The sequence below is a fragment of the Danio rerio genome, chromosome 5 (genome assembly GCF_052040795.2).
Source record: "Danio rerio strain M-AB ecotype USA chromosome 5, GRCz13ab, whole genome shotgun sequence".
NCBI classification, from domain to species: domain Eukaryota; kingdom Metazoa; phylum Chordata; class Actinopteri; order Cypriniformes; family Danionidae; genus Danio; species Danio rerio.
The window spans coordinates 720,001-747,880 of record NC_141025.1 but is presented as its reverse complement, the minus strand read 5'-3'; the positions used below and the strand labels follow the sequence as shown (position 1 = coordinate 747,880).

General features: G+C 43.8%; 2 protein-coding genes across 4 annotated transcripts in view; one reads left to right on the top strand and one right to left on the bottom strand.

The window, feature by feature from the left end:
- The window catches only part of trabd2a (TraB domain containing 2A), a 55,777-nt gene extending 35,831 nt beyond the window's left edge, over window positions 1-19,946 (top strand). Inside the window, exons 5-7 of one of the 2 annotated variants that reach the window (XM_087252381.1) lie at window positions 8,192-8,282; window positions 10,217-10,423; window positions 16,688-19,946. In XM_087252381.1, the coding sequence (XP_087108507.1) occupies window positions 8,192-8,282; window positions 10,217-10,423; window positions 16,688-16,871 (482 nt within the window). In that variant the 3' untranslated portion in view covers window positions 16,872-19,946. 2 annotated transcript variants of the gene reach the window in all.
- The window catches only part of dcc (DCC netrin 1 receptor), a 418,185-nt gene extending 394,903 nt beyond the window's left edge, over window positions 1-23,282 (bottom strand). The window contains exon 1 of one of the 2 annotated variants that reach the window (XM_087252692.1): window positions 23,052-23,282. The gene's annotated coding sequence lies outside the window, so the exon portion shown is untranslated. The remainder of the gene's footprint in view (window positions 1-23,051) is intronic. The other variant, XM_087252694.1, reaches the window with a different exon arrangement.
- Window positions 23,283-27,880: the final 4,598 nt, after the last annotated feature.

Here is a 27,880-nt window from a genome sequence, read left to right as displayed (position 1 = left end):
GTGTTGAGCTGCTCTTCATTCAGTCAGTGAGTGACGGCTGTCAAAACTACCTGAAGCACTCAGCAGAGATCACACACACACACACACCGCTGTCAGCAGAGTGTGTTCTGGTAAATCTGTTCGTCTCCGTCCACATCTTGCTCTGCCATCACACACACGCGCCCACACACACACACACACACACACACACACACACACACACACACACACACACACACACACAAACACACATTCCTGCTTTTGTGCGTGTGGTGTTTTCAGATCGTGTGTGTCAGATGGAGTCTTTGACTGTGGTGATTAACTCTGTGCAGGTCGAGTGTGTGATAAATCCTGCGCAGGTCGAGTGTGTTAAAGGAACGCTGGAATGTTCTCTTTCATTCTAACCGGAGCATTGCACAGCTCTGTGTGTGTGTGTGTGTGTGTGTGTGTGTGTGTGTGTGTGTGTGTGTGTGTGTGTGCTGCGGAGATCAGTGTGCATCTGCCCTCATCTGGAGAAAAAAACAGCTCTGTGTGTGTGGGTGTGTGATCCACAAGTCTCCCTTTACACACACACATATATATACATACATACATACATACATATGGTATATATATATATATATATATACACACATACACACACACACACACATGCACGTATAAAACAGACATAAGCACAAACACACGAAGACACATGCACACACACACACACACACACACACACACAAACGCTATATTGCTATTATTATTATTATATCACAATAATATTAGTAAAATTATTTTAAAAACTGAATAAATATAAATGTACACACATTTACACAAGTGAATACACAGACTCAATGACGGGCTAAAAATCTGCAGGAATCTGTGGACTTCTGCGCGTGCAGATTCCGTGTGGGCCTAGTAATTAGGTATAGATTCTAGTTAATAGAGTGGAGGAACTATGACGTCACTTTGTAGGCTAATCGCCTGCTAGCATAAAACTGGTTCCCTCGTGAAAATCCCTATAGGATTTTCCCATAGGCTTTTCGAAGATTGCGAATAATAAACTCTGTGTTCAAACACTGTTCATTACACTTACACGTTTTGTCCAGCCGGATAATTGTCACACCAAAATACAACATTGAGCACTTTTGGATCTTAAATACAAACGCAAGAGTTAAAAAGCTAACATTAGGCTATAAACGGACTACAGAGCCCTCTGGGCGCTCGTCTGTGACGTCAGCACCACCCTGCTACAGACGACTTATCAAGCTTATATTTAGAAATAACGTCCATGACAAAGAGTTAATCTCTCTGTTTATTATATATTATAATCCACGCTATATATTATACACTAATAAATACGCAAACACACATAGACCTACGTGCCTTTTGGATTGTTTTTACGTGGGAAATACATGTGTTTTGCTTTGCGGTTGTTCTAAAAGTTTTTAAAATGTGTATAGATGTGCCTACATAGTATTATTATGAGACATATTTAAATAAGTGTATCGCTCGCGCACACAGCCCGCTTACCTTAAACAGACGACAGAAACTAGGCGTGAGGAGGAACAAGTCTATCAAATGCCTGCAAGTTCCATCATGATGGACACAGAGCAACATTTAATATTCCTTTTTTGTCATGACGTACAGCGAAAAACAGCCCATACAGTCACATCTGCTGAACGTTTTATTGGAGGAGTGTAAATACTGCAGTTAAATGTGTTCAGATGAAGAAAACAAGGCGAGAAATCACTTGATCACGTTAAAATGACAGTTAACATGCATGTATTTGTACACATTTATTCACACGTTTGCATTACTGAGGGCAGGAGAGAGACAGGCTGCACTGGTGAGCAGTATCTTCATAACATCGTTTAATTAAAATAAATGATCAACAAATGAATCCGTCTCGACAGCCTTTACATGTGAAGGAATTATCTACACACAATCTAAATTCTCAATTAGAATAATACAACAGACTATAAAATACTCTTCATGAAAATACCTAAATCACAGATAAACCCAAATGCCCATAACAAGCGAGCTGCGCTCCAGACCAGATCAGCTCGATGACGTATAATGTCTCCGACGCCGCCTGTAGTCCCATTTAGCAACTTGATAGCAGCCGTCTTTTTAAAGAAGCATAACCGATTTAAAAGTTGAAGAGTGTGCTGTAACTGATGTGTTTTATGTCGTAGAACAAAACGTGAAAGTATATTGAGTTGGTGTTAGCCACGGACCTTATTTAAGCAATTTTACTGAAACCCCATTCAAAAAACCCATTGACTTTGGGACGAGGGAACCGGAAGTGCTAAAATGCTAACTCGCTACCGGGTTTTTGCATACAAATTGACGTCATAGTTCCTCCACTCTATTCTCACTGAAGTGACTGAGTTAGTAACTGCACTACATCGTGATTAAAGTCATCAGGGAAAGGAAGGACTTTTAAAAGAAGAACGACACTAATAATGTGCAATAAAACGGCTCCGTCTGCATCTTCGAAAGCGTCAGCTGCTATTTCAGCCAATCATCGTCAGTTATGTGGTTGTCCAACCCCTACACACACACACACACACACACAAGATCAGGCCAGCAGAGTCTGATGTAGATGGAGCATACACAGAACCGCTTCAGTGAGCTCAAGTGAAAATGATATATCAGTTAAATAACGGCACATGACGAACGACAACGGCATTGTAACGGATTAAAACAACAGTCCTTTATTTGATTACTCGACACTGACAACAGGCATTCTGTTAGTAACACCGTTCATTTACAACACTGTTTTTCCAGCACTGTGTGTGTGTGTGTGTGTGTGTGCATGCATGAGTGAGGTTTTGTGTGTTTGTGTGTGTGTGTGTGTGTACACGTGCATGCATGAGAGATTGTGTGTGCGCACATGTGTGTGTGCGCATGTGTTCTGATCAACTGCCCTGTGTTTTCTAGCATGTTATTGTGTCCAGTGTGTGTTCTGGAGTCTCCGTCTGCAACTTAACAGACAGTTTGTGTGTGTGTGTGTGTGTGTGTGTGTGTGTGTGTGTGTGTGTGTTCATCTCTTCTTTCAGCTCTCAGTATTACAGCATGTTAACAGCAGTAAAACATTCCTCCACACACTGGACTGGAGCTCACGTCCAACACAAACACACACACACACACACACACAAACACACACACACACACTGGGCTGCTCATCAAGACGTGTGGAGTTTCCTCCGGTGTACAGATCAGTGTTAGTGAATGCTGGAGTAACTCTGTGTTGGCCTTTACACTGTTGTTGGACTTTATTCGGCTACTAATGCTAAAACTGAGGAGTGGAGCGTCCAACAACAACTCCACACTCAACCTGATTAACCATGCAGCATCTGGAGGAGGCATTCCGGTGTTTTCTACAGCAGTTTAACATGAACGATGTTTGTTTTCCAGCACAGGTTACTCCAGTGTTCTGTCCTGAAGACACGTCCTACATTTAACCATGGCGGAAAATCCAGAACGGGGATATTCTGACGGGTTTACCTTCAGAAACGCTGCTGTTCCTACTGTTGATGTTATTTAGTGTTGTAGAGAAACAGCTCAGGTGGCTCAGTGGTCAGCACTGTGGCCTCACAGCACTCAGGTCACTGGTTTGAGTCTCGGCTGGGTCAGTGTGTGTTTCTGTGTGGAGTTTGCATGTTCTCCCCGTGTTGGTGTGGGTTTCCTCCGGGTGCGCCGGTTACAGTCCAAACACATGCGCTATAGGGGAACTGATCAACTACACTGGCCCTAGTGTATGAGTGTGTGTGTGAATGAGTGTGTATGGGTGTTTTCCAGTGATGGATTGCAGCTGGAAGGGGCTCCGCAGTGTAAAACATATGCTGGAATAGTTGGCGGTTCATTCCACTGTGGCGGCCGCTGATGAATAAAAGGACTCAGCTGAATGAATGAGTGATGTTTTGATTTCTGCTGCTCTTCAAAGAGCTTTAGCAGCTAGCGTGTCTGCTAATGTTCAGCTTAATGACGTCCATCATGTGTTAGCAGGTCTGCTGGTTCAACACACACACACACACACACATCTGCTCGGCGTTTATTTATCCAGCGCGCCATCGCTAATATAAATATGACGGCGTATGGAGAGAGACTCAATTTCAGATGTGGCGTTTGCGCTAATAATGGCAGCGCGGGCTGAAGGACACAGGACTCTTTCTGGAGGAGTTTCTGCACAGCGTCGCCTGCTGACAGCATGAATACACTCACTATAACACCAGCACACACACACACACACACGGGCCCTTAAGAAAACACACGCTAAAAGCCGGAGCTCAGGAAGTTTTGAATAAAAGCTTTTAGGCTGTTAGTGTGTTTATCCCAGCCGTCCATCACTGCGGATCAATACGCCATTCACACACACACACACACACAGCGTTGAATATCGCAAAACTATAAGCATATTTCCTGACATGCTCGTTATAGTGTTAATAACTCATCTCTAATAACTGATGTCTTTTCTCTTTGTCATGATGACAGTAAATAATATTAGACTAGATCTTCTTCAAGACACTAGTGTTCAGCTTAAAGTGACATGTAAAGGCTTCACTAGGGTAATTAGGGTAAAGTTAGGGTAATTAGGCAAGTCATTGGATCCAAGACCAGCGATGAGATGATCCCAAGGTGTCCATATCTGGGACCAGGCCGTATCTGGAGCTGCTGCTGCGCTGTTGGTCGTGGGGAGTGGAGAGCACGAGACTGATTCCAGTGGCGCTCCAGGGACAGACGAGTCTTCACTGAGGCCAGCTTCCAGCCTCCACCGTTGCTGCTCTGCACAAGACTTTTGGCCAGCGGAGAAATTAAAATGGTCGTGCTGAACTGAGACTGGTTTCTCTCAAGGTTTTTTCTCTTCACTTTCATATTGGTGAAGTTTTTTCCCTCTCCGCTGTCGCCACTGCCTCGCATGGTTCAGGATCAGTAGAGCTACACATCGATGAATTTGCTCTTCAGTGTTTGGACTCTCAGTAATGATTTTAAATCACACTGAACTGAACTTAAACACTAAAATCTGAAACACACTGTTCCAGTTACTATGACCATTTATGTGAAGCTGCTTTGACACAATCTACATTGTAAAAGCGCTATACAAATAAAGCTGAACTGAATTGTATAATGTAACGGAGGGTCTGACACAGAGGGATCCATTTGCAGTATATTTATTAAACAGAGTTTAATAACAAACAGCACACAGATGTTAAGTGTGTGCGAACTCACATAAAACACAGTTAGTTGAAGGGCTGGCGGCTGGCAAACACAAGGTGAGTATTCCGGCATGGGTCAAAGGCAGGCGGCGAGGATCAAAGTCAGGATGCAGGCTAGAGTTCAGGGCAGGCAATACAGAGTCGAGACACAGTCCAAAGTTGTCAACGGGAAAGCAGGCAATGATCAGGAACCGCTCAGTAGTGTTAGCCGGGGCAGAACAAGACTTCTCACTGAACAGTAATGAGAGTGTGGCTCATATAGGTGAGTGTGGGTCGTTAGCGGGATGAGGAACAGGTGTGTGTACTTGTCAGTTTAAGTGGATACGTAATGTCTAGAAGTCTGGTGATGACCTCTGCTGGCCAGAGAGGGGAATGACTGGGACCGAGTCGGTGACATATAACAGTGGTCTGTTCTGGAGACACTCCAACACTAATATTGCTGAAGGGGTTAATAATATTGAGCTTAAAATGGGTTTCAAAATATTTAAATCTGCTTTTATTCTAACTGAATAAAACAAATAAAAAGAAAAGATATTAGAGGAAATACTGCAAAAAATTCCTGAATCTGTCCAACATCATTTGGGAAATACTTATTGCGAAACAGTAATGAACTGTAAAAGCACGTGAACTGAAGAGCGGGAAGCGGGTACTGCCGGGAAAAACTGGAGTGTTGGCTGGAATGATTATGATTTATCCCTTAATCGAGCAGATCTACATCAGTGTACTGTTGATCTGGATGATGCCTCTTCATGAACTGACACACACTGATCACATCCAGACACATCAGACCTGAACCAGGCCAATGCAGTCCTGCAATACCAACATCATCTTCAAGCCTATCAAGGAGAATATTATGATGGACTGTATCAAAAGCAGCACCGAGGTCCAATAACACTGAGAGAGAAATGCATGATCAGACGACAGGAGGAGGTCATCATGTGGAACTCCCGTTAAGGCCCGCGCACACCGAGACGTTTTTTGCTCACGTTTTTTATCGTCGTTTAACGCCTCGTAACTAAATAAAGGGCGTCAATGTGATGGTATAGACCAACGCGCAAAACGCCAGGCGCAAAAGCGTCATTTAAAAAGAAACGCCTCATGCTCGTTTTTTTATTTGACGCACTGCGTTAAAACCTTCTCCTCCAATCAGATTAACCCTTCAGTTCATGTGCATGGAGCTGCTGAAGTTACCGTGAACAGCACTTGGAGGTGCTCAAGCGCAAAACTGTCCATGCGAGTGCAGCAGTTTCACTCTGGTTGTGTTTTTTCCCAATAAGACAACAGCGACATTGGAGGTCTCAAATTTGGTTTATTCAGCAAAAAACACAGAGAGCGCAATAATATGCCGAAAACGTCTCTCTCTCTTCCCACTCAGCCTCGTTAGCGGAGCGAGAGAGCATGCAACTAATTCAGTCAGCGGCGAATTCAACTCTGAAGATGGCGCTGCCTGCCCACACATTGCATGAGTTGCTGTGTGCGCCACTAATATGTGCTCTCCATAAACATTTGCCAACATGGTTCCGCATAAAAAACATCTCCATCAAAACTATATACAGTACATTATAATTAAGAAAAGAAAATATAAAACAAAAGTAGTAAAAAGTAAAGCTTTGATGAAGTTCACTAATAATTTGCATTTGTATATTTTATACTTATTAGCTCAGCTACACGAGCGCACATTGAAGGCCCAGATTCGGCGATATGATCATGCAGCTGCTTACTGCTCTGCTGAACACTTCTTCATCGCTAGAGCTGGAGCTGCTGCTTCAACCATCCATGCTTGTTCGAGTCACCAGTAACTTTAACAACAAGCGTGTGAACGTCCTCTCCTACTCTACTTCTGTGTTACAAGCGGGTGTCGGAAGCTTAAAGTTGTGTAGCGCCATCTAACGTCAAGGAGTGATTTAGCACACTCTTCTGCTCGACGCCAGTGAAAATCGATTGGGCTTGAATACGGAAAATCGTCTCATAAAACGCTGACGATAAACGCAAATGAGAAGCGTCCCGGTGTGTAGGAGCCTTTAGGAGGGCTGATTCTGTGCTGTGAACTGCTCTAACTCCAGACTGACATTTCAGAAATATGTTGTTTTGTAGGATCACAGTTGAGCAGATGCCACTGTCTCTAGTGCCTCTGACAGAGACGCAGGGGGAAATGGGTCTGTAATTGACTAGCTCTTTCTGCTCAAGCTGTGCTTTTAGTAATAAGAAGTTATCAGTCATCCAGTGTTCAATATCAGCTATACAATCTGTTAACTGGCGGCATGGTGGCGCAGTGGTTAGCACAATCGCCTCACAGCACTCAGGTCTCTGGTTTGAGCCTCAGCTCAGTTGGTGTTTCTGTGTGGAGTTTGCATGTTCTCCCCGTGTTGGTGTGGGTTTCCTCCGGGGTCTCCGGTTACAGTCCAAACACATGCGCTATAGGGGAACTGATCAACTACACTGGCCGTAGTGTATGAGTGTGTGTGTGTGTGTGTTTCCCAGAGATAGGTTGCAGCTGGAAGGGCATCCGCTGTGTAAAACATATGCTGGAATAGTTGGTGGTTCAATCCGCGGTGGTGACCCTAGATTAATAAAGAGACTAAGCTGAGGGAAATGAATGAGTGAATCTGTTAATTATAAATTCACACAAGTTATCAGGTGAATGGACAAACCAGCAGGCTGTGTGTGTGTGTGTGTGTGTGTGTGTGTGTGTGTGTGTGTGTGTGTGTGTGTGCTGCTCTAGACTGTAGTTTCAGACATATACTGGAGTTTGGTTGACAGACAGATGCATGATGGGTAATCAGACTGACAGCAGAGCTTTAGATCACACAGACAGGAAGTTGATCATGACCAGAGGCAAACTGACAGTCATGTGACCCGCACTTCCTGTAACTTGACAACCGTGAAACAGCGCTACAGTAATGACATATAACATTACACACTCTTCCGCACTGCAGGCTGTGTGTGTGTGTGTGTGTGTGTGTGACTTGTGCTCACACACTGACTGTGGAGTGTTTGTGTTTCAGGGCATTTTCTGGGGAATAACTCTGTGATTGACGTCCTGCGGAGAGAAGGATACGAGGTAGAACACACACCTGCTGGACAACCACTGCACAGGTAACACACACACACACACACACAGATCTTTGTGTTGTTTTGGTTCGTCTCTAAAAACACAATCTGCTGATAAGCCCCGCCCACAGACTCATCTCATTGGTCCAAAGTCATGCTACACAGTTCCTGATTGGCTGAGAAAACTGAACTTCACTGCACTCTGAGTTTATTTACACTGCAGACAAACTGTGTGTGTGCGTGTGACCGGCTGATCCTAGAGCAGTTCTCCTGTCACTCTCAATGAGCGACAAGGCCTCCTTATGAACACACACACACACACACACACACACACAGCTCATAATGAGCGTCCCGCGGGTCCGGCCGTGGTCAGAATGGGGCCATTGTGTGCCGAGCTCATGGGCTTCATCAGAATATATGCAGAAATATGAGCAGTGTGTGTGTGTGTGTGTGTGTGTGTGTGTGTGTGTGTGTGTGTGTGTGACAGACTGTTCAGCCTGCAGAGGAGCTGATGTGTGTTTCAGACAGTTACACTTCCAGCAGGAACACCAGAGTTCAACACACACACACTTTTACTAACTCATATCTGCACACACACACACCAGTGCGCACACACCCTCTGGCGCTGCTGTTTTGTTTTCTGCAATATGAATATAATTCACCTCATAACTAGAATATCTCTCTGCTAAACTCACACTGCCTGCTGCTCTCGGGGACTCTGCTACTCTTACTTCACTACCATACTGTCTTCAAACTCAAGCAGAATATTGAGCAGGGGGCGGGGTTAATGTTGAGCCCCGCCTCTTTTACTCCCAGCAAAAACTAAACACAAACACAATGTCTGAAAGCTGCGCTGTCGATATATTCAGCGTATTAAAATACAGATATAGTCATTAAAATACCAGTTCACTGACCAAACAGAAAGATCAGACACGTCATCATAAAATAATCACCACAAATAATTACAAACCACACACTCACTCAATCAGCTCAGTCCCTTTATTCATCAGGGGTCACCACAGAGGAATGAACCGACAACTTATCCAGCATACGTTTTACACAGCGGATGCCCTTCTAGCTGCAACCCAGTACTGGGAAACACTCAACCACACTCACGAGAACATGCAAACTCAAACCAGACTCAACCCAGAGACCTTCTTGCTGTGAGGCGACCGCGCTGACCCAAACTACAAAATTTCTAGGGAAATGTTCAATATTGTAGGTTTTTAACATCATTTACTCTTATTCCCCCACACATTCACTCGTGCTGTATTAATGTTTGGAGCGTGATCTCCAGGTATCTTCTCAGATGAACTGTAATCTCAGTGTTTGAGATTAGTGAACGCTGTCTTCATCCGTCAGTGGAGATCTGATAATGTGAGCTGTTATGGTGAGATGAAGCCGTCCGTCCTCACAGAAACACACACATCAGCATCAGGATAGTGTTCAGCTGAAGGAGACCTCCATTATGGAAATGTGCCGTCTGGCTCCGCCGCCGCTAATTTGCATCGTGTTTGCGTTGGTAATGTAACAGAGTCTGATCAGAGACCAAAGCCAACAGCACACACTCAATCATAACCACCATCATTCTGCTCTAAACGGTCATCGTGATCATGTCAAATGATCATCAGTGGCCGCAGTACTATAGCATGCGGGATATTAGAACAAGAAAAAATATTCATTTATATATTTATTAAGACAAACTCCAATAAAGGGTCAACTGTGTGTGTTAGAAACCAGTGTGTTTATGACAATACATACAACTAAATATTCTGATTAAAAATGCCAAGCAGGAACATTCAGAAACACACACTCACTAGTGAAGAACAAGAGAACGAGGCCTCGAGTCTCGACACATCTCAGTTACACCACGCTAACATGAAAACAAACCTGGCGAAATATACCCATAACATCAATCTCCACATCGGTATTTGTCTTATTGTCATTTATTGACATGGTGTGTGTGTGTGTGTGTGTAGGCGGTCAGGCTGGAGGTCTGCAGATCCCGCAGACACAGACGCAGCGCTGCAGCCGTTCCTCCACCACAGCAGGCATCATGAGCTGCAGCTTCTGGAGGGTCTGGAGCTGCTGGAGAAGGTGGAGCACAAGCTGAAGAAGAAACACCGCAGAAACAAGCTGAAGAAACAGCGGCAGTTCAACGACCTGTGGGTGCGCATGGAGGACAGGTGCGCATACACACACACACACACATCAGTTCAGTTACACACACTACTGTTACCATGGTGACAGACACTTCTAGTTGTTTTCTGAGGTCACTTTATTTTCATTAGAACCTTCACAAAAATACTGTGGGAAAAACACGAGCGTCGGACACCGGTCGAGTTTTGAATCCGAGCGTCAGTCACCGGTCGAGTTTAGAACCAGAGCGTCGGTCACCGGTCGAGTTTAGAATCCGAGCGTCGGTCAAGTTCTGAAGCCGAGCGTCGGTCACCGGTCGAGTTTTGAACCAGAGCGTTGGTCACCGGTCGAGTTCTGAAGCAGAGCGTCGGTCACCAGTCGAGTTTTGAACCCGAGCGTCGGTCACCGGTCGAGTTTAGAATCCGAGCGTCGGTCACCGGTCGAGTTCTGAAGCAGAGCGTCGGTCACCAGTCGAGTTTTGAACCCGAGCGTCGGTCACCGGTCGAGTTTAGAATCCGAGCGTCGGTCACCGGTCGAGTTTAGAATCCGAGCGCCGGTCACCGGTCGAGTTTAGAATCCGAGCGTCGGTCACCGGTCGAGTTTAGAATCCGAGCGTCGGTCACCGGTCGAGTTTAGAATCCGAGCGTCGGTCACCGGTCGAGTTTAGAATCCGAGCGTCGGTCACCGGTCGAGTTTAGAATCCGAGCGTCGGTCACCGGTCGAGTTTAGAATCCGAGCGTCGGTAGAGTTTTGAATCCGAGCGTCGGTCGAGTTTAGAATCTGATCGTCAGTTACAGTTCAAGTTTTGGATCTGTATTTTTTAAGAAACGTATATTGTCTTGTAAGTGAGAAAGTATTGAGTTATTTTAATAGTTGCTTAAAAAAGTAATCTGATTATGTAACTGATGTCACTTTCCTAGCACTGATCAGGGGTCTGTATCGGGTTAAACAGGTTTCTGTGTGTGTGAATTGCTTCTCATGTTGTGTGCGAGTGATAGCCAGATAAAGCTGAGATATAGTGTGTATGTCCTGCGGCTGCCGGACACTGAGACTCCTGAGAGTGTGTGTGTGTGTGTGTGTGTGTGTGTGTGTGTGTGTGTGTGTGTGTGAACACGTCCAGGCCTGCACCACTCCAGCACTCACAGAAACACATTCCTGACAACAGCATCCTGAAACACTCAAACAGCAGATCAGCACACCACAGTCAGGGTTTGATCAGCACAGAGACGAGCAGACGGTGAAATCACGTCGACCGTCAAGTCACTCTCAATCTGGATCAATGAAAATATCAGACATTAAGAGTCCTCCTGTGTCTGATTTAAGACTTTGTAGACATTTAGACTAGAATCAGTCAGCATTTCCCAGAGCAGCAGCAAATATAGTGTTGTGTTCAGCAATCATGAGTCAGAATCAAGAGGGTTTCTGCTTAAAGCAAGCAGAATACTCTGACCATGGAGGAGCAGAATACTCTTGTTTTTGCTTTAAAATAAGGTTATTTTGCTTGCTTTTAAAGGGAAAATGTTTAGTTTTTGACATATCTCAGAGGGTTTGTTCTCTGCTGAGCTTCATTCGTGTTCTGGACGTTCGCTTGAGTTTACTTTAGGAGTCGCCCACGTGTTTCTGAGTGAAGAAATGAAAGTCTTCAATAAACAGTTTCTGAAAGCGCAGCAGGGCCCGGGTCAGGCCCAGACGCCCAAAACAAACACAGACCCAGAGTATAGAGAGGACTTATTCCAGCTCTGTGGAGGGAAACGAGACGCTGGCGCATGTGGAACCTCCACACACACACACACACACACACACACACACGGTGATGTTTCAGTAGAGCACTTCACACACACTGCTGAAAGAATGACAGCAACAAACAAACATCATCAAATACGAGACAGACTCAGATTCTCTCATGACAACACTAGCTGTGCTTCCATCCAAAGATGAGAATTACCTATGCAGAAAGCTGTAATATCAGCTGATCATCAGAGAGATGAGCGTCTCCATCAGTGCTGCACAGATCTGACTGAGAGCAGTGGAGTGTGCTGCACTGTGCTGTTTGTTCTCCTCTAATAAATGAGTCTGAACACCAAGACCAAACGCAGTGAACACAGTGAATGTGGAGGCTTCTGGAGGACTGAGACAGGAGCGCAGACAGATGATCAAGACAGTTCTGGAGGGAATATTAATAATACTGAAGCACTGTGATGACTGATGGAGGACCGAGGCCTTTTACACTCAGCACAACAATTGTCCACGCAGTGTGTGTCTAAAGTGCGCATATCAACAGGTGTGTGTGAAGCGGACTGAGACTGAGTGCAGTGTTATTGAGTCTTCGACAGAATGATCTGTCCATCAGGGTGTGATAGACATCAGGCGTCGCTCGCGGGTGGATGTTGACACAGATGGAGGATCTGAATCAGACGCTTTATTTATGTTCCAGTCCGTCCACACACACACTGCACACCCACATTTATTTTCCCTCTTTCAGCGTTTAGCGTGGCTTCATATTTCATCAAGGCACAGATTCAGCCGGCGGCTCACCTGACTGCAGACGCTGAGCAAAACCACATGTTAAAAGCTCCTCTGATGCTCACTAACCCGTCTGGAGCTCCAGCAGATCCTCCGGCTCGCTGCGTCTGATCTGGAGCTCAGAGAACACCGCGCTGCTCTCAGAGAACTCTCATCTCACTGCTCCTCCCGAGATAACTGTGGAGCTTCACCACTGTTCAGTACATCCAGCTGATCTCACAGTGTGCCGGGAGACCTTGAGCTTAGCATAGATCATTGAATCGGATTGGACCATTAGCATCTCACATAATTTTAGATGAAATGGAAAAAAATGAAAAGTGTGTGCTGATTCGTACAGGAACTATACTCTCATTCTGGCGTGATTATCAATTAAATTTACTGACGAAGCATGACTGCAGCAGCGCGATGATATTAAACCTGCTGGGAACTACTTTCAGGCTCTGTGTAACATCACGGCACTGCTGGTTCAGATTATTACGCCAGAATGAGAGTTCCTATATTTATTTCAGCCTACAACATGGCTACTTTTCATTTTCTGTCGATCTTCTAACATGATGTAACTAGACACGGGTCAATATACGTTTCTGACGGTATGATAACCATTAATAAAACATCACGGTTTCCCGGTATTGTGATTACTGCTCTAAAAGAAATTCATTTTAAATCCCATGATGCACCACGAGAGAATTTATGAATGTGAGTGCAGCATGCGTCACGTCATCATGATTAAATGGCGGATGTAGGACGTTCGAGCTTCATTCATACTGTATAGATCACACTTTTCAAACGGCCGAGTAAAGTCATGTTGTAATGCAGCACTCCTACTGTAGGCGATTCTGGACACAGCCAATACATTTGATTTTCAGAACCATGTATAATATTGTAACATGTGAACATGTCTGGCTGATAAGGGTGTCACGATTTCAATTTAAATCGAAATCGATCGAAATTCATGCTCAATTTTGATTATCGAATCAAAAAATAGAATCGATGCTGCCACGGCCCCATGTCACATCCGCTTGGCTTGCCATGCAGGAAAAAAACACACATGTTGAACTGCAGACGCAGGAGACCCGTCGACAGAACTGAAACCCTCTCCCCTTTCACTGAAGTCGCCGGTGTGGAAGTATTTTGGATTTTCAGTGAGTTATGTTGACAAAGCACAGTTTGCAAGCTCTGCTCTGTAGGTATTAGGGTTGGGCCGATAGACGATAGGCGCATCGCGATCCTCCGCCCTGCCCCCGTTGCAAATCCGCTCGCGAAAAGTACACACTCAGGTCCTGTTTACACTAATATGTCTGTGTTTTTAAATGGATTTTAGAACAACAACGATCCACATCCACACTGGCGTGTAGCATTTCTGAGCAGCCCTCCTTCCTCTTTACCGCTGAAAACACACATCACGTGATCACACACACTCATTCACACACAGACGCACACACAGCCATGCGCTCGAGACAGCAGGTCCAGGCAGTCAGCGGGTCAGTAGACTGCTTCAATCTTTCACTTTCACACTTGTACTTGGTAATTTTAGCGAACATCTCAGATACGGTTGGCTGGTTCCTGTTGGTTGTGCGTCTTTTTTACCGACGCCATTATAACGACACAGATCACTGCCTATTCACAAGTCCCACAGAAAAAGTGATTGACAGGTGTCAATTATGTTTGTATCTTGCCTTTATTCATTTACTGTATGATTTGTTTATGGGTAAAACAAAGACCACGCAGGTCAGGTAGTTTAAACGGTAGGCTACTAATAATTAATTCGATATTTATTAATTAATTAATTATAATCGAAAATCTAATCGAACCGTGACTTTAGTATCGAAAATGTAACCGAATCGAGGATTTGGAGGATCGTGACACCCTTATTGGCTGAATAATGAAAATGACTTGACTTCTGCCGTCTTCATTAGCATCTAAAACACAGATTTCTGAACAATTTAGACGGGCATCTTTAGAGATCTGCTGGCGATACTGTTGGCCTAATAAAAACTAATTCCATACAGTGCCAATTCAAAGTGCTCTAAGCAGTGCTGGGACTTGCCCATTCTGGAGATAACCCCTCACACACACACACCTGTGGACTTTTTTGGTACCTATTAATCTACTGGACGTCTCCAACAGATGACATTTTTCACCTACAATTGAAAAGTTAAGCTTTACAGCTCTAATGACGTGCCCCCCAATTCTAACTTCCTTCTGGAAGTAAGTCGCATGGCCTCTAATGTCTGCCTCCTCCCTGGAGTAGATTGCTTTAGCTAGCCAAACGAAAAAGGTCTTGATTTCAGCCACCACCCAGCCCGAAACTTTATCTATGCGACCTCAAAATATATCTGGGAGCATTTGTGCGAGTGCATGAAATTGGTGCCGTGCGAGCGGTTTCACTGCTAAATGTTCACCACACACACAGATTCACACACAGGAATGGTTTAAAACAGTCGCCATGCCAACTTGCTGCAGTAAACAAAGCCCGCAATGCTTGCCCCGCCTTCAAGCTCTTCTGATTGGCCCACTGCTCTAGAGCTGAACGTGAACGGTTTTATAATATTCTGGAACGTAATTAAATGTAACTGTAAGCACTTCTGGTCTGTCACGTCCCTAGGAAGGCGAAATAGTGAAACAGAACAAGATCCATGGAAAAAGCAGTGTGTCTGAGGCCAGTGTGTGAGGTAACCTGGAGCGTTTGTGATCTCATTAGCACGGAAGTATTTGTTTGTAGTGCCCAAATCAGTTGACTGTAGCTTTGCCAAGCTAACTCTGTAAAAGCTAATGTCTCCCTTTGCACTGACCTTTCAGCGTCTTCCATTCAGACATGCTGATTATGCTCACACAGCTACACCACACATCCACGACAGTTTAACACATGATAATCGCAGTGCAGCACACATTTAATACGGGACATATATTAATGAGGATTTCTGCTTCAGGCTCACAAATACAGTTTGTGAAATCAGCATAATCCAAGCAACAGTGACATTCATAAAGTCTAACAATACCACATACTATAGTAATGAGGAGGAGTGACAGACCTTGTTAGCTTTGGCTTCTGGGCCGAGTGCATCCACAGTTGTAGTGAACTGTAGTTTGGGGGGATCTCCAGGAAACTCAAGTGTTGAACTCTGGGCTGAGAGAAAAGCTCCTTTACGGGGAGCGGTCACTAGCTCAAAATGTGAATTAACTGTATGTGCAAAACTGGAATATGGTATAAAAGACGTGTGAATAAAGCAGCGTTTCCATCCAACCAGTCAAAGAGAACACAATCAACACTTCCTAATGAACTGGCGCCAAATATCTACAGTACAAGCAGAATTTACTGCAGTAGAAGCTTTATAAATGACTTGCACATTGGAAGACGATGAGCACATCGACGCTCTTGATTCTGGAGGTCATTAATAATATAATAACACGAATACTGAAATGGTTCAGGCGTTTAGAATGAGCAAATCAACATGTCAGACGTGTTACGGTGTGCTCAGCCTGCTGGATTGACCACTCACACACATCTTCATCATCTCAAACAACTTTACTGAACAAACTCCAGTCATCTGATGGTGTTTCCATCACAGTTATGCACATCTTTATTAACCAATATAAAGTTTATCCTACTCAGTTATGCATCTTTAAACACATTTTCAAAATTCAACCAATTTGTTATGCGCATATCTAAAATTAGCATAAAGACAGGTGGATGGAAACACAGCTACTGTTGATGATGAAACCACTGTCATGACTCTAGCTACATTAGAATAATCCAGAATATTCACTGCTCTCTCTCTCTCTCTCAGTGTGACAGCCGAGGCTCCGCCCCCTCTCATCCACATCATCAACGGTTACATCACAGTCCAGACACACCCACAGGAGCACGAGAGAGCCAATCACGACAGGACGTTTTCAGGCTCCTCCTCCCGGACAGGCCCCGCCCTCAGTGCGCTGGCTGTGTGTGTTCAGATGCTCAGACTGCTGCTGTGATGAACAGATCCTGAAACACATTCGTGACCTCATTTCCTGAAGAGACACTTCCTGTACATAGCAGATGTGTATTATAGATGACATTAGAGTTCTGGATGTTTGTTTAATTATAAATATATATATAAAGAAGAGTTGTTATGTTGCTGTGATTGAATCATCATCATCTGACCTGCGTCCCCACACCGGCCTTCATCATCAGGAGCAGCCGCAGTGTTTGGGATATACTGTGAGGAATACAGCCACAATATACTGGGGAAATCAGACATATTATTGAGATGACCATACATCTAACCTGCAAATAGAGGAGGGCGATGTGACAAACATATCCCCCAGATCACCACTATATCCTGATTCTTCCTGATGCTGGATTAATGATCTTACAGCTGCTGCTCGATACACACCTCTACTGTTTGCTCAATACACTTATTTTAATCGAGCTGAAACACAACTCTCACGACAACTGAATAGTTTCATGCTCAGTCCACTTACATGTGTAAAAACTTAGTTCCTTCATCTTGTCCCAACACAAATCAATCAAGCTAACTTAACTGTTTATATAGATTTAAGTGCATTAAACATAAAAAATTAAGTTGCCCCCCCCCCCAAAAAAAAACAGAAGAATTGTGTTATTCCAACTCAGTTTAAAGAAGTAGTTTGAACAAGCAGCAGGATATGTTGAGTGAATGAACACATAAACATGAACAGTTGTGTGTGTGTGTGTGTGTGTGTGTGTGTGTGTGTGTGTAAGTTTGTGGTCTAAATGGACTTCTAGAGGAGTCTTTCGAACTACCAGCAGCCAACAACTGTTCCCTCAGTGTGTGTGTGTGTGTGTGTGTGTGTGTGTGTGTGTGTGTAATATTCTGCAAATTGTTGGAAACCACTGACATTCATAGTATGAAGCAAATACCACTCAAGTAATTAATTATGTTCTCTAAATGTTTCTCTAAATATCTTCTTTTGTGTTCAACTAAAACATAAAAACCCTCAAACCGGTTTGGCACAAGTCAAGCGTGAGCAAATCCTGACAGCATTGTATTTTTGGGTGAACTGACCCTTAAATGGTGTTTTTTAGTCTGCTGTGCCTTTGCAGGCCCGTCATGATGAGGATGTTTTGTTGTGTCATATATTGTCACAGAAATTAAGATATTGATGTCATTTTGTGATCATCTTATGCCATTGATTGGTCCTACAGTGTAGCAGCATAATGACGCAAACAGCCTTAAACACTTTAAAATACATTTCATCCCTTTAGATTCAACTCTCACTGGCCACTTTATTAGGTACACCTCACTATTACCAGGTCTGATCTCCTTTTGCCTTCAGATCTGCCTTAATCTTAGAGATTCAACAAGCTGCTGGAAATATTCCTCAGAGATTTTGCTCCATATTGTCATGATAGCATCACACAGTTGCTGCAGATTTGTCGGCTGCACATCCATGATGCCAATCTCCCGTTCCACCACATCCCAAAGCTGCTCTATTGGATTGAGCTCTGGTGACTGTGGAGGCCATTTGAGTACAGTGAACTCATCGTCATGTTCAAGAAACCAGTCTGAGATGATTGAGCTTTATGACATGCTGCGTTATCCTGCTGGAAGTAGCCATCAGAAGATGGAGACACTGTGCTCATAAAGGGATGGACATGGTCAGCAGCAATACTCAGGTAGGCTGTGGCGTTGATGCTCAATTGGTACTAATGGACCCAAAGAAAATCTCCCCCACACCATTACACCACCACCACCAGCCTGAACCGCTGATACAAGGCAGGATGATCCATGCTTTCATGTTGCTGAGGCCAGAACCAGTAAGAGCAGAACCAGTCTGCATCAGCTGAACCTGCATCATCTCTGTAGGGTCGTGCCGGCGTGTTTCAGTGTAGCATCATTTCACAAAGTCAGATTGGTTGAAATATTTTGAAATCATACAATCCTCTCTAATTCACCAAACACCTGATGTAGCTGAGGTTGCTGCTTTGTATTGATCAGGATTGAAGTGCAGTTGAGTCTAATATTAACCCGCTGCAGCTTCAGCCGCTAATACAGCAAATAAACGTTGTGTTCGCATCACCATGTTAAGCTTTCCAGTAAAAAAACAATCAGAAATCAGTGTCGAATCAGGCAACAATTGCATGTAGAATCCCGATCAGTGCACCAGCAGCGATGATGATAACACTGATAGTGTTCTGCTGTAGTGCGCAGCGAGGATATGGACATCAGTGGCTTTATACAGGATGAAGGAGGCTTTCTCATCTCCTCTGTGGTGTTTAAGGTGTTGATAAAATGCATTTAATTTATTCAATAGATCATTTGAGTCGATCTAAATGTGTTTATGTGGCTGTTTTAGGCAGAATGAAAGTCATATTCCTGATATAGGGCATTACACTGCAAAACCGGCTGCTCTTACTAAGAGTGTTCAACTAGAAATAACACAGCAACTCCTAAATCCTCTAATCAAGACGCATTTTCTAGACAAGCAAAACACAGAGTCTTGTTTTAAACAATATTACATGGAAAATGAAGTGAGTTTCTCATTAAAACAAGTGAAATAATCTGCCAACGATCCAATGTCCAAGAAAAGACAGGGGTATTCTGCTTGCTTTAAGGAGAAACTCTCTTGATTCTGACTCATGATTGCTGAACACAACACTATATTTGCTGCTGCTCTGGGAAATGCTGACTGATTTAAGAGTTTGTAGACATTTAGACCAGAAACAGACACAAGCTCTGGGTGGAGAAGCCTGTTTTGCCGTGTGCAGTAATCGTGAGATGATTCTGGACCGTGGACAGAGCTCTTCACACGTCTCCTGCAGTCTTTAAAGGGCCATGAAACCCGCTTGTTTCAGCAGGGTGTTTCCACACGTCTACTTTGAAAAAAGTCAGAAAAGTGGGCGTGTCCAGCTCTGCTTAGGGGGAGTGTCGGAGGAACTAAAGGGTGATGGTGTGGGAGTGTCTATTTGGGCACGCTGAATTTAAGAGTCCACACACACACACACACACGGGAGAAAGTGACTGTGTTTACATGGACATCTGTAGTGGAATTATTTGCCAAATTATTAAATGTTGGACTTTAACTGCAGTTTGGCTCTTTCATTCAGGGAATTCATTCATGTCCCTCGCGACAAACGAGATATTTGATTCGAGGATCTGCTCTAAGCGTGTATTTTTCATGCAATGTTTGATACCGCACGGCGAATGAGAGAAAAAACCCTCCACATTTCCCGGAAACTTAGATGCACACGGCAGGTAGCGTCAGAAAGCCACGTGTGTTATTCCGATCACAAAATGCGGTGAAAATCCTACACGAGGTTAAAGTTTGGTTGTGGTGCTGACATGTTTACACTCGGTGCAATAGTTTGTTCGATACGAATAGAAATAGAATAGTCGATAGCAACTAGAGCCGCGTCTTTATGAAGAGGAGACTACAAGCGAATCCGGATCTCAGCGTTTGCAGATGAGAACAGCTCTCAGGTAAACAATAATCCTCCTTAGACACGTAAGTTATTGTTGTCGAGCGTCGCGTACACTGTTAATCCACACGTGACTCCAGCTGAGCTCTCACAGAGAGAAAATGAAAACAAAACTTCACTGCAGCAAACTATAAAAGCAACACTTCACGCTTGTTTTGCCAACACAACGTGGCGTCTCTGCAGTCTAAACACTGTGACAGTAATGAATATTAATGAAGTTGCACAATAGAGTGCGCTGATTGGTTTGAACCAAGCTTTACTCATGCATTAATGCAGCACACTGTAAGACGTAATAAGACTCACTCTGGCACAGACGTCCAGTCTGCACGCTGGAATACACGCTATTATCTCATGACCGTGACGCAGATACAAAAATTAGTTTCAAACCAGAAGAACCAATTTGCTTGAAATAACGCAAAAACAACCAATTTACACTTTTTATTGAAATATAGGTGTCCTAATAGTGTTTTTAGCAGTGTGGGACACATATACTACTGTCAACAGCTCAACACATGTGTTCTGGTGTTTCCTGACCCTTTAAAGACACACGTGGATTAGCCTCATGTATAGACGGATGTTCAGACTCTACAGGTTCTGCGGGAAACATCAGCTAGTGTCTCGACTTGCTGGAAAACATCTTTATTTAGCCACTTTAATACATCATTGACTGAATTATGATTCTGAATAAATGTGCGAGGGGTTTATATCGGTCAATGATACAAGTCCAGTGTTCATACAAGTGAAAAACTAAAGGTTCAGGTATGATATGCTACACCAAACACTGCCATACACCATATTACTGTCATATCCAGACCATCACATGCCACTCATTCAATATATCAGTGTTTCTCAACTGGTGGGTCGCGGGAACATTTTCAGAGGGTCGCGGAGTGTGTGGTAAAAAAACAACAACAAAAGTTAAACTTTTTACTTTTTTGCTTATACTAGACTTTTATTTTGAAATGCGTGCGCGACAACCCTACTGTTTGACATCTGAAATTTCATGTAATTATAGCAACAAATATGTCGAAGCCCAAGTAGGACCCCGAACATGTAAAGTATGGATATATATATATATATATATATATATATATATATATATATATATATATATATATAGACGACAAATAAGACTTAAAGCCTTAGTGTCATATGTAGTGAGGTGCATGAAACCTTCTAAATAAAACAACATTCAGAAACCAGAAAACATGTTTTATTAACAGTTTATTATTAACAGTATTTGTCAATTTTACTTTGTAATATTTCTATTATTTGATCCATTTTGTTAAATGACAGCAATAAAATATTGTTTATTTGTAAGTCTTGGTGAATTTCTTATGATTTATCTGTCACTACTTGTGTATGTTAACAAATAAATACAAATGAAGTAGAATTCCCAAAACTGTATTATGGTTCCCAAAAATTTGGGTCGGGGCTTGATGACCATGTAAAAATTTGGGTCCCATGGCCAAACCAGTTGAGAACCCCTGCAATATATGATGATCACACTCTGCAGAACACATCAGAGCTCATTCTTAAGAAGATTTCATTCAATTACACTCATTCAACAACTGCATAATCAGAGTCAGAGCGTGAAATGCAGCATTCAACTGTTCCTTCTCCTTCAGCTTAGTCATTAAAGTTAAAATATTATATTTATTAAATATTATTATTTTATTTCACATCTTATTTAGTTATGATACTCCCAAAATAATTAGCAGAAATCCATAGATTTTTACCAAAATTCTCCACAGAAATGGCAAAAAGCATCTGCAGATTCCGTCTGGCACTAGTCATTGGACAGCCAGACGCCTCAGAGCCCACATGAAGGACAGTTTCCCAGCAGAGGACGCTCCACAGAGGACCCTGTGTGTGTGTGTGTGTGTGTGTGTGTGTGTGTGTGTGTGTGTGTGTGTGTGTGTGTGTGTGTGTGTCATACTCAGATCATGCAGTATCTGACCACAGCTGACCCTGGAGCAGTGACTGAACACCTCTCTACACAAAACCAGCTCAAAAACACCACTCCTCTCTCAAACACACACACACACACACACACACACACACACACACACACACACACACACACACACACAGACACAACCCTCATGATAACTGGCAGCATCAGGAGTATAGATTAGTGTGTGTGTGTGTGTGTGTGTGTGTGTGTGTGTGTGTGTGTGTGTGTGTGTGTGTGTGTGTGTGTGTGTGTGTGTGTGTGTGTGTGTGCGAGTCCATATCTGAACCAACGCTGAACACACTTAGGAAACAACAACTGACCAGACACACAACCCTCTGCTCAGTTTCACCCGCCAGATATACAAACACACACACACACACACACACACACACACACACACACACACACACACACACACACACACACACACACACACACACAGCTCTGAGCTGTACTCGAGTCTCCTTCAGCTCTTGCTGCTCTCCTCACTCGTGTTCGATGTCCACACTGAAGCTTCGGAGTCCTGAAGAATCGATTGATTTGAACAACTGATTCGGATCTCACATTAAAGTCAGGAGGTTCGACAAGAAAAGAGTCGACTAGAATTTTTCTTTGAGGCCAAACCGCATCTCTCTCACACACACACACACACACACACACACACACACACACACACACACACACACACACACACACACACACACACACACACACACACACAGCTCGGCGGCTGCGGCTGGCAGATAAACGCGCTTACCTGGCGCTGCTCGGCTCGTGACGTCACAGAGGAAGCTCAGGTGAGTGAATGATCATCACGTGTCTGTTTATTTAGATCATCGGTGCAGAGAACCAGCGACAGCACATGGGGAAGCTGGAATGAACGCGCGGTTATTCTCGGTGTGTCCGCGTGTTGATGAATGAACGCAAGCCGCAAGACACGTGACAGAATCATCCGCAATTTACCGCGCAGCGCTCTTATTGGCCGCTCAATCAGCAAGACTGACAAATCAACGGTTGTTATTTGAAGCGGTCATAAATATGCAGATCTGCGTGACGTCAGATTCTCCTCAGTCCGGGATGCTGCTCATGTTTATTCCTCTGAAGCTGAACTTAACTAGAATAATCCTGACTAGGCTTGCCACGATAGACGGTGTTGACGGTGATACCGGTTTTAAGATGCAACACCGGTGACATCACTTTTTCACCGTGACACCGTCCCAACATTTTTTTTTTTTTTTTAAGTATTCATTTTTTTATTTAATTTAAATATTTATTTGAATTAAATGGGAAACATAATTCTAAATAATTTACCTAAGATGAGAGCATGCACTATAATTATCATGTGAACATAGCTAATCCTGACTCGACAGATCAATGCGAGTTCATGTGATCAGCCACAAACAGTCCTGGAAATCAGTGTCTGGCGCTGAGTTTAGAGCGTTATTTAGCCGTTTATTTAATTAATTTTACAATGTTTTGCTTTAAAAAGCTTTAAAATAATAACATTAACCATAATCAGGCTTCTACAGGTATTAACTTGTCCTGTTGTGGTTATTTACTTACGCTTTCATCACTGAATACCGCACTATAACTCATAATATTGACTGTATTGCTTTACTGCAACACATGTTCAGAGTAAACTAATGTTTTAAGTTAAACAGATGATAAAGTACACCAGGACACAAATATTCACCAATAAACAGTATTTAATGCATTATAATCACAGTTAGTAAAACACAGATGAATGTGATGAGTTATTACCTCCATTTACTGGAACAATTACACTTTCAGTTTTCAATCACAGACCTCTAACTTAATTAAGTGATAACAAATGAAGTCAGACCATACAGAGTTGACCAGAAATACTGCCAGATTAATAATATAGTCTGAAAACAAATCATTTATTAAGTCTTAAAGCATTTCCTGTGGAACTCACACAGTAACACTGAATATTCATAACGCACCTAAAAGCTTAAGTAAAGCTTAATTATTCGCCGTATTGTACAGTGTTGAGGATATCAGTGTTTGCATGTTCAGTTATCACCATACACTGAATATCTGCATATGTCTGATCATACTTATGCTTTAACTGCTGTGATATAATGATAATAAACTACACAGCACTTCACTGATGATTAATATCTCTGGTTTATATACACTATGAACAGCAGCTATGCTAATTACTTCCTTAATTCTCTTTTTCCAGCTGCGGATACTCATCCTGATCTAACCGTATGTTCACATCGAAAGCGGCGAGAGCGTCAAAGTAGTTGGAAGTCATTTATTTTCAATGAGAGCCAGCGAGAATAAGCGATGAGGAGCAGCGCGGTGCGTCTTCGCCGGCGTGAGCGTCGAGGAGAGTTGAAATTAAGTCAACTTTATGGTAATGAGCTATGATGCAGTTCAGGGTCAACCAATCAGAATGAAGACGTCCACCGCTTGAGAGGAGTTCAGAGAACACAGACCTGTGAACTTTGGTTGCGATCACAGTTGTTCCCAAGGGTTTGATGATTGCAGTTGCTGGATTTCCAACTATTTACAGTGTTTTCTTACAGGTACATGGAGAGGGGTCTGGCTGCAGACCTGGTGCAGTGCAATCTGAGCTGCATCCAATGCTTTTTAATGGGCTCACCTAACCCCGCCCCTAACTCCACCCCTCACAGTGACGTCAGTAGCTCCATGTGAGTGCATTGTGTCTGACATTGCATCGCTGAGTGATGCAGTCTCAGCTTGCATCATAAATCCAGATACTATTAAAAAATACTAATAAATCCAGCGGGACAGTACAAAACAGTACAGCTGCTTCAGGATATTTCAGATATGGACACACATTGGATAAACAGAGCAAAGTCACAGCACACGCAACTTGATCTTCCATTGTTGTATGAATTTGATAAGAAGTGCGCAACATTTTCACGCTAGAAAGCATGCTGTATGCAGGAATGTAACTGATAAATGCTGCAACGACTCCTTTAAATGCGAGATCAATGTAGCGAGTTTTGACGCTCTCGCCGCCGGAGCTGAAGGCAGACAGTGTTGTCACCAGGGAGGCCAGAGCGACCTTGAACACTCTCGCCGCTTTCGGTGTGAACGTGTGGTTAGACTGTGACCTGTGAAGAGCTGATGCCAACCAGAGAGCACTTCTAGAGGTCTCCATAATCTTGGACCAGGCCGTATCCTGAGCAGCTGCTGTGGTGGTGATGGAGTGGAGAGCGTGAGACTGACTCCTGTAAGACCCCAGTGACAGACGAGTCCTCGCACTGATCCTGAAGGGCCCGCCGGGGACCTCTCCCACCTGCAGCTTCTCCATGATGGACGTCCAGCGCCTAGACTGCAGCTCTGCACAAGATGCTTGTACGTAGGAGAAATGGTGATGCCCAACAGAGCCTGGTTTCTCTCCAGCTTTCTCTCCTTCACTTTGGTCAGCTGGTGAAGTGTGTTCCTCCACTGGCCTGCTTGGTTTGGGTCTTGTGGAGCTGTGCATGGATGGATTTGCTCTTCAGTGTTTGGACTCTCAGTAGGGAAGATTAAAGCACACTGAACTGAACTTAAACACTGCACTGACACCGCTTCAGTTCACTAGAACATCTGTGTTTGACAATCTAGAGTGTAGAGGCGCTGGAGAAACACAGATGAGCTGAATTACGCTCCATTCACACGGGGCGTCAGCGTCAACGCTTCCCATTCACTTTGAATGGGTGACGACAAGCATTGCCGAACTGCATTGTGGATCCGTCGGCACCGCTTCAGAAGCATTGCTCGCTGCAGAAGTTGGGACTAGCTCAACTTTTCAAGCGCTGACGGAAGCGTCAGCCAATCAGATGGCTGTATGCAAATACACCAGCTAGACAGTGGCCTATTGCTGACTGAATTTCATTGGCTGACGCTGCTATGCTGATCGCTTCAGCCCCAACTTCAGACACGCCCTCTGTCAAGCGTTGACGCTGAAGCCCCGTGTGAATGGAGCGTTAATGAACATGCAGAGAAATAAATGAGCAGTGATGATAACATTAATAATGCAAATGTTAGTTTTGTGTCTCGTTGACATTCTCAGATGCTTTTATATAAAGTAATGCAGTGTGTGTTTCCTCTATAAAACACTTCTATCACACACTCCCCCGCTGAAAAATCCAGCTTAAACCAGCCTAGGCTGGTTGGCTGGTTTTAGCTGGTCGACCAGCCTGGTTTTAGAGGGGTTTTGGCCACTTCCAGGCTGGTTTCCAGCCATTTCCAGCTTGGTCTTAGCTGGTCAGGCTGGAAAATGACCAGCGAAATCCAGCTAAAACCAGCTTGAGCGGCCTGGTTTAAGCTGGATATAGCTGGTTTTGGCTGGACTCCCAGCTTGGCTAGGCTGGTTGGACCAGCTAAGACCAGACTGGAAATGGCTGGAAACCAGCCTGGAAGTGGCCAAAACCCCTCTAAAACCAGGCTGGTCAACCAGCTAAAACCAGCCAACCAGCCTAGGCTGGTTTAAGCTGGATTTTTCAGCAGGGTCATCATCTGGAACAGCACAGGATGGAGCTTAAACTAATATAAAGAAACCGAGACGAGACAAACCATCACACTTCACCCTAGAGATGAAAGCTGGTGTGTTTGAACCGATGTAAAGAGCTGGTTTCTGCCACTGAAGGCTCAGATGTGTGGAAATGAGGTGATCAGGACTCTTCCTTTTATTAATTTAGATTGTATATTTCCTGGTGAACATCCTGCAGTTCTGAGAACTCAATCATACTCCAATTATACTCAGAATTACAAGAAAGCCTTTACAGTTCAACTCCATGAAGAAAGGCACAATTCAACAGAAGATCAAACGTTTGATATGCAAATTCTGAATTATAATATGCAAATTCACCATTGTGAGCTTGTTGGACACCTTCATAATGCACATTATTCGCAGACATTCGTGCGGTGAAGTCCTGAAGACCAGGAGAAAAGCAGAAGTTCCTCCAAGATTACATTGGGAATGCGCTGGACTGCATGTCTCACCTGTGTTTGTCATTATAGCGCAGTCAAAGCGCTCTGTGTTTCCCGCAGCTCAGTCACAATTAAAGCTGAAGTCCTCCATAAATGCACACATTGTGAGCTCAGCCTTCAGCATAATCATCGGTCTGCGTTTCAGCGACGCCGCTCATTAGTGTGGAGTGTTTCTGACATGACATCAGCCCAAACTCCAACACGGCTGATGTTGAAGGGTTAGTTCACACTCAAATCAACATTTCCTGTTAAGTCTACAGGGCTTCAGCAGAGATGCAGGAGACTTTCTGTCTCCAGGAGAACATTTGAGTTGAGTTCTTCTCTTATGAGTTATCTTTATGTTTCAAGGCCTGTGATTGGCTGTACTCCTGATGCCCCGCCTCCATCAACTCAGGATCGAAGCCAGAGTTAAAGGGTTAGTTGACACAGAAATGGAAATCTCCTGTTGATTCACTCACCCACAGGTCACCTGCTTCTCCTCAGATGAGCAGTGAAGCAGATTTCGAGATGAATCTGAAGTTCTTGGTGCTTCATGTAATGGCAGTGAATGGAACAGGTTTATTAGATTAAAAAAATAACACATACAGATGAGTGCTTATCAATATCCATGTG